This window comes from Phycodurus eques, chromosome 7, assembly GCF_024500275.1.
Source record: "Phycodurus eques isolate BA_2022a chromosome 7, UOR_Pequ_1.1, whole genome shotgun sequence".
NCBI lineage: Eukaryota > Metazoa > Chordata > Actinopteri > Syngnathiformes > Syngnathidae > Phycodurus > Phycodurus eques.
In genome coordinates, this window is record NC_084531.1 from 13,425,035 (window position 1) to 13,432,841 (window position 7,807).

A 7,807-nucleotide genomic window follows, 5' to 3' on the forward strand; every position below is an offset into this window, starting at 1 on the left:
CAAAACACAACAAAAAAGGGTTGTTTTCATAAATGAAAAATAGCATCCTATTTGATTGTACTTTATAAAAACATACAGTATGACATAATTAAACAGGGTATAAAGAGTTAAGTTTTAGTCACAGTTTTTGTTTCAATTCAGTGGACATTGTGCTGCTCCTTCTGGTCTGTACGCCTTGGCCACCAGGGGCTTGTATAATATAGACACGGATATACATAGTTTCCTCAGTAAGTCGAACTTTTTTTAGTCACCCTTTATGTAGGATAAAGCATATATGGCTGACTATTGTTATGTTATCTACCTACATGGCATGTTGCTCTGCCATTTGTGTTCTTTTTTTTTTTCACTAAACAGATGCTTCATCTTTTGGTCAGATCATTCTGTCAAGGTTTTGTGGTGACGGCGATAAAAAAGATGAGAACCCCAGCGCAGGGAAGCAGGGAGGGAAAGCAGGACGAATCTTCAACAAAAGGATTTATTTACGAAAGCAAAAGCCAAAAAAAAGAACATGGAAAATTTTCAATAACTAATGTAACAAAGTCCCCAAAGGAGCTGATTGGTTGACACAAAGTAGAGGTAACCGGTACAAGGCCAGGTGGAGACAAAAACCAAACAAGCAGACAAGACAGCAAAACTTGACAAAACATGAGACAAACTAAAACAAATGAAAACAAAGTCTACAGAAACACAGAACATGACATAATCAGGCTTTGATGTGGCCAGTGAAGATAAAATCAGTTTTGCAAAAAAAAATAAAAAAAATTTTTTAGCCACAGTTAATTGATGATTTACTTTTACTTTTTCACACAGGGCCAGGTAGCTTTGAATAGTTCTTTTCCCCTAATAAATATAATCACTATTTAAAAACTGCATTTTATGTTTACGTGGGTTATCATTGTCTGATTTTCACATTTGTTTGATGATCTTACACATTAAAGTGGGGGTGTAAATCCAGTGACTAAATATTTGCACTAAATTATTTTCCACCCCTGTACAGTGCAAACATACGGCATTCCACTGACGAGCTACTTGGAATCGAAGGAATTTATTTGAAGGGATAGCACAATCAGCCTTTACAGTACATAGAGGAACTGCATACGCAGGATTCCCATGTTGCACGTTTATGGGATTATGAGGCTTGGAGGTGTTCTCAACGTCTCAACGCATTATTGCCGAAAGACATCCGGGCTTTTAACAGCTACGGGAAACGTGTAGATTCACGGCGTGGTGTTAATTTTGTGTTCAGTGTTAGTCAAAATGACTTGAAATAATATCTAGGAGACATGGATAAGCTTAAAAATGATTTTATATTCTTGCATGAAGGACCAACAAACTTAACAGCAAAAACAGTGTACACGGAGGTTGCAGAGGCAGGCTATTGCCACAATTGTGTATGCATTCACACAGTGACACAAAATCCCACAATCATGGTGGCGTCAGCACCAGCGTCTGATGTGACATAAAAAGTTATCAGGCCGCAACAATTGCGCGCGTTAAACTTCACAGTCCTGTAAATGTTTATTATTAAACTCCCTCACGCACAGGTGCCGTCCCACCTGTCTCTCAGAGATCGAACGAAATTACCGCATCAGAGCCGTGACAGAAGATTCCGCATTTATCCGCATTTGGCTTTTATACAAAACCCAGCGAAGGCGGGTGATGCCGCAACAGCATCTGGTGTGATGTGTAAAATTGCGCTGAATACAACAGGGTAGGAGAAATTAATGCCGGGTGTTAAAGCGCATACTGTTAGTATTCCCACTCTTAACCAGTGTTAGTTATCCCACTCTTAACAGTGTCAATCTTGTGTATGATCTTGTGTCTATTCTGGCCACTAAGTGCGAAATAAAAAGTAGTACAGTGAACCCCGCCCCTTTGCCGATCGCTATTCACAAATTCCCCTACAGTGTTGTTATTATCAACGTATCATGAGCTATTCACTGAAATGCTCACATTCCTGTTTCTTGTGTTTCTTCTGTAATAACCTAAGATGCCACGGATGCTACAAACGGCCTGACTTATAAGAAAGTAGTAATTAGTGTTAAGGAAGCATGTTGAACCGCAACATCTTGACTGTTGTAAGATCTTTGTATGTCCGGGAGGAGCTAAGATTAGCCTGGGTTGGTACGAAGCGTCTTCACCATGTGTATGGTTTTGCTCTGCTGAGTGGCTATTAAAAAGCTCAAGCTAACAAACGATGGAGGTTTCACTATTGCTTGACAAATTGGGACTTTTAAGGGTTGCAAAGACGACCTTCTCAGTGTAGCCGATGAACCGATTAGTCGACTAGTAGAAGAATCGACTTCCTACTCCGCATAGATGCTTAATCCTTGAAGTCGACTAATCGCTAATCACGTTTATGGCAGCCTGTATTCCAAATCCAATTGGTGCTTAAAAAGATCAATGACGTCATCAACTTAGACTCGACTTTAATCACATTATAGTTGACGACAAAAGAAATCCTTAGTCGTTCAACCTCTAATACACGCGCACTTCTGTTGTTGTTTTTCCTAAATCAAATCATCTGTAATTTATTTTTAAGCGTAAGGTTTTTAATAAGTAATAGTTTGAAATGAAAATTAATGTGTTGTGGGTTCAAAGTTTGTGGTACATTTGTGGTTTCAACTATTGATATAGGTAATTGTTTTTTTGTTTTTTTGTTTTTAGCAGGTTGTCAATTACTGGTGTTTTTTTCCCAATGTTCCTGTCAGGGCTCTGTCCTCATCCCCTGCTAATAGTGGGGGTTTACTGTACATTAGCAGTCCATTCTTCAGGACTCAAACCATTGAGTCAAGTCACGGACCACCTGAGTTTGTCCCATGGTCTTCCGCAGTGCCTTGCAGGCGGTGCAGTAGTGTTCGCCCCAAAAGGTGGGCTGGCGCAGTCCGAAGCCCGTCCTCCAGCGCAGATGCCCAATCAGCCGGGCCGGGTCTCGGTTGAGCGCCAATAGGTATCGGGCCAGAGCTTCGACTGAGGGGAAGTCGTCCACGTGGATGAAGGCCTCCGGCGGCAAGAAGCGCTCGTAGTTCTTCCGGGTCGGACCCAGGACCACCGGCACGGCTCCGGCCAACACGGCGTTCCACAGCTTCTCTGTGATGTAATCTGTGTGTTGAGAGTTCTCCAGCGCTAAATAGAAGTGGTAGCGCCTTACTAGTCGAACCACGCTTCCGAGGCCTTCCGGAATGCTGCGTCCCGCTCGGCCGAAGACGTCAACCTGGATGTACTGGCTCAGATGGTAGTAGAAGGCCACGCGGGCCTGCGACTCCACCCAGTTACTCACCACCCACGCCACCAAGTGCGGGCGGGGAGTTCGAGAAGGTTCTGAGAGTGGCTGCCCGTCACCGTGCTTCTGGACCAGGTAGCCGTACGGGAGGAAGACGTCCGAGTCGGCTCGGTAGCTCATGGTGACGTTGAAGAGTCCCTCCAGGCGCCACAGGAACGGCGTGTGTGAGGGCGACTCGTAGTTGATCCATATCCACTTCTGTCCCGGGGGGCGAGTCGCTTCCGGGGGCAGCTCGGCGCCGCCTGCGGCCACGTCGCGGTGGTGCACGAGCACGCCGTCCGCGTGCGGGTACGCGCGCGGCTCGTCCGTCAGCACGCAGCCGTCGACGCCGTAGCGCGCCAAACAATCCGGAAGTGGCCGCTTCCGCCCGAAAGGATGAGTCCAGATCAACAGCGTCACCTCGCGAGCGGCCGTCGCCGGCTCTAGCGCCACCGGCTCCGGCAAGTGGAGTAAAGAAACCCCCAGGAGGACGAGGAAAGTTGCGGCCACTAGGCCCGCGGTAAGGAAGTGGCCGTCACATTTGGACGCACCGGGGCGCGTCTTTGAGCATTCGCGGCTCCGACGAGGCCAAACTCCCATAGGTGCCCCTCAGCCCCGAACACGAGTGCACCTGGTAGTTGTCCTCATGGCAGCCTTAAGCCTGAAAAAGCGGAATCCTGCTCGCAGTGGTCCAACCGTTACGCTGACACTCTGACGTGGCAGGGCGCTTGTGGGTTCCTGCTGCCAGTCAATGAGGCTTCTGTGACGTCCACACGGCCTCTCAGACACTTACAAACTGAGTAAACACCTCCACGGCGCGGCCCGGCCCGGCCCAGCTCAGGAAATAAGTTACTTTATGACACATGAATCATCTACACTCCTATTGTACGTTTCAAGGTTATACAAGGTACAAAGGTACAAAAAGTTGCTTTGGAGACACACACACTACATATATGGACGCCCCAACCGCATCTGTGCGCATGTTTTATTCCCCCCATATCTCATGGTACACTTTGTACCATGAGATACACGAATAAAACTCTTATTTTACCCCTGTTTGGGATTATTATGTCAACTTCATCTTGTAGGTTAAACATACAATATGATTGTATGCAACGGCTTCAACATTTTTTTAAAGTTTTATTTTGTAGTCTGCCCTCAAAAGCACGAGATACCCATACTTTTTTTTAATCGAAGTTGCCAATTGTTGAGTAAAATGTATTTTATTGCACATCAAGCAGACAATTTTGATGCATCGCTATTATGATAAAAAACACAGGAGACACAAATTCATCATTTTTAATGTATGTGCATTATATGTTGATTTTATGTATTCTGGGAAGGAGTTAAATTATTAATTAATAATTACTCATTGGGGTCTTGAGCACAAACGAAAATATCCACGGAATATGGTTATTGTATTATTGTCCACATAGTATATATTTTACATTAACAACGATTGTAAATAGAGAATTAAAATATGCAATTGTTTGAGTTATATATGTGTAGTTAATATGTCGAATATAAACTGTACTTATTTATTTTAAAACATTTTAAAATGTATATATTTTAAAACAATAAATCAATATACTTTATCCATAAATCGATTTTCTGTCATTTTTAGTCATTTTATCTGGTTAAAAATAAAAACAAAAATGTTTTATTTGTTTATGTGTTTTTTTTTTTTTTTTTAATGGCTTGTCCTATTGATAACACTGCAGTTTGTCTACCACTGGGTGTCTCTATACACAAAGATGTGCTGTGGATGTATTGGCCTCAATGCGAAACTTGGTGCAGCTTTTCAATGAAGTGAAACTCGGAATATATTGGGGAGAGGGAAAACATGCATATTTAATTTTACCGATGAATGAATATTCAGTGCTTTGAATTAGGCATGTTTTGCCGCTACGCTTTGAAATAATGGATGTTTTATTCAGCACAGAAAAACAAATCCAAACAAAAAGCCTTGGTTTTAATTAAGTGACCAAAAAGAAAAAAGTTGTAGGTTGTTGTGTTGATGGTGTAAAAATGCTTAAACATCTGCGTTTGGCAGGCCCGAATCTGGCAGGAAAACCACGCTGTGTGTCTCTTCATCGGACATCATCCCCTCGTTCCCACCCCTCAAGAGTTTGTCACGAACCCCGGATGGAAGCGTAAAACATGGAGTGGGGGGGGGGGAGGAAATGAGGCAAAGAACATGTGTTACTCCACTGGGTCCTCCTCCTTCCTGTGACATCCATTCACTTTTCCTCACTGTGGGCTGAAAAGAAAAAACCAGACCCAACTGTGCGTGTCTGTTCATGTCTGCTGTGTGTGAGATGAGCTAACCCCATAACAGGTTTTGTATTCTTTTTGCATTATTCATCCTCCTTTCAGCAGAGCCATTCTATTTTCAGCTGATTCTTCAACTGATGTCCTGCCTGGAGGGGATTTATCTGGGGCTGGTGAGAAAAAACAGCAGTCTGGACGCAGTATTATTAACACATGTATGTCTTGCCGCAGAAGCAGCAGAGGTTAGCGTGGTCTGGGAGTGACGTGCGACGGCATTGCGCGGTCTTCTTACAGTTTGTCTAATCCGCCTTTGTTGCAGGAAATGGGCAGTAATTCAAGTTGGAGCAATAGCACACTGCTCGACGTTTTTATTCGAACAGACGCCTGCAGTGTCCACGGCCACTTCCTGTTTGTCGAAACTTCTTCACGGCGTAGCTGCTTGTGTTTGCATGTCTGGCGACTGCTTCACAAATAGAGCCAGCAAAAGTGCCGCAACAGAGCCTTAAGAGAAGATAATTTAGTCTTCAAGGAACCTAAGCCCTGCTGCACAACGAGCAACACCGCCGAAAGCGACTGAAGTGGAACATCGTTAATAAACCAAAATAATAAATCATAAAAAATACAGTTGGCGACTCTTCACCACACATCAGGCGATTGACCTCCACACATCTACCGACATGGTGCAATGGAAAAACTGCGACTTTGGCTGTTGGTAATGATCAGACGCCCCATTCGCTGACTGCACTCGTGCATTTCAGCGAGAGTCTCCATGCTTTGCTTTCTAGCCACAGGTACATATGAAATCAGCAATACAGTTAAGTATTATTGTTAAACACAAGTCTTACTTAACGTCAATCAGAACTGTGCGGTGGATGTGCTAGACACTACAATTATTTGATAGAGATTCAATTAATTATTGTTTTAGTAACAATAGCTTAAGTTGCACATTCCTATATATTTTTGTCTGCCGTTCACGCTCAAATCAATTACTCACCAGTTACTTGAGTAGTTTCTTCAGAGTACATACTCAAGCAATTATTTGGAGGACTATTCAATACTTTTTCTTGAGTCAACAGTACTCTGACTTGAGTACAATGTTACTTCTCTACTCACCCACCGGCTGATAGTTTCTAAAGTAGAATAGGTAAGCTCGCAAATGGCGAGGGTTTATGTCTAAAGTACTGTGAGACATCAAAAAATGCAGGGAAATGGCGGCTTTTATCGGCAGTGTAAAAGTGACTTGCAGGACTCAAGTAGTCCATGGAGAGCGCGGCAGTCTTTTACGACAGGGCCCCCGGGTCATCGGTCATCTTCTCTATTGATTTTCTCTTTGTGCATTCTCAGGGGACAGGATGTCTCAATTGGTGCCGCTTGGTGTGGGAGTGTGAGCGACAGAAAAGAGATGAAGATGAGGGAGTAAAGGAGGGAATACGGGTGGGGGGGGGGGGGGGTCACAGAGGCCCTCGCTGACCCATGACCTTAATCATGACCCCAGAAGTCACACCAGAGGTCAGAGGTTGTGTGAAAGTGCCACCGAAGCAATTCACTGCACCGCGGGGCGCTGATGATCTTCTCCAGCCGTCCCGGCCTGTCTGGCGTGATCAGCGTTGCGCTCTGCTCACGGGCCCCCGAGGGCCACACTTCCGTCTCTAATGCAGCCACACGAGGCCTGCTAAAAGCACCTCGCAGGCACGACCAATGAGCACCAGGCAAAGGGGGACATAAGAGAGTGCTCGAGCTAGAGGACAAGCCATAGAGCTACTTGTCCAGTAGCAACAACACGGACGATACATCCCATATTTGAACTTTAACGCGGACAAACAGAATTACAGTATGTAAAATTGACTTTTAAATCGCTTGTATACAAGCAAAGTGTGAAATTAAATCTATTGTTATCTGCCAATTTCTGAAAATGTGTCAGCGAGCCCTTCTACACTTTCTGTTATGTAACAGCGGATCAAATTTACAATATAACCTACCGGACAGTTTCTCTGCCCATGATGCATGAGACTGGGTTAAGATCCACAGCCATTTTCAAGTGACTGCACTGCCTGAGACGTTACAATGAAGAAACACTGACATCCCCCACAGGTGTAAATCCTCTTCTAAAATGTCAAGGCCAAAAGGGAGGCAGAGCTGCATTAAGTTTGGTTGGATGCCCTGGTTAGCGTTAGCCAACAGCGGTAGTTTGTGATAAGCGGTGCAGAGTTGATTGTTTGGTGAAATTATCGGTTTGTGTTCAGTGCTGTCTCCATGTGCCACATACACACAGCA

General features: G+C 44.3%; 1 protein-coding gene across 1 annotated transcript; it reads right to left on the reverse strand.

Annotated features, from left to right (window-relative positions):
- Positions 1-514: 514 nt before the first annotated feature.
- LOC133404939 (alpha-(1,3)-fucosyltransferase 4-like) lies at positions 515-4,065 on the reverse strand. The gene has a single exon (XM_061681475.1). The coding sequence runs from the start codon at positions 3,860-3,862 to the stop codon at positions 2,771-2,773; it is 1,092 nt and encodes a 363-aa protein (XP_061537459.1). The 5' UTR covers positions 3,863-4,065; the 3' UTR covers positions 515-2,770.
- Positions 4,066-7,807: the final 3,742 nt, after the last annotated feature.

Excerpts from the sequence above, each read along its gene's own strand:
- LOC133404939 (XM_061681475.1), bottom strand. The coding sequence starts at position 3,862 with ATGGGAGTTTGGCCTCGTCGGAGCCGCGAATGCTCAAAGACGCGCCCC.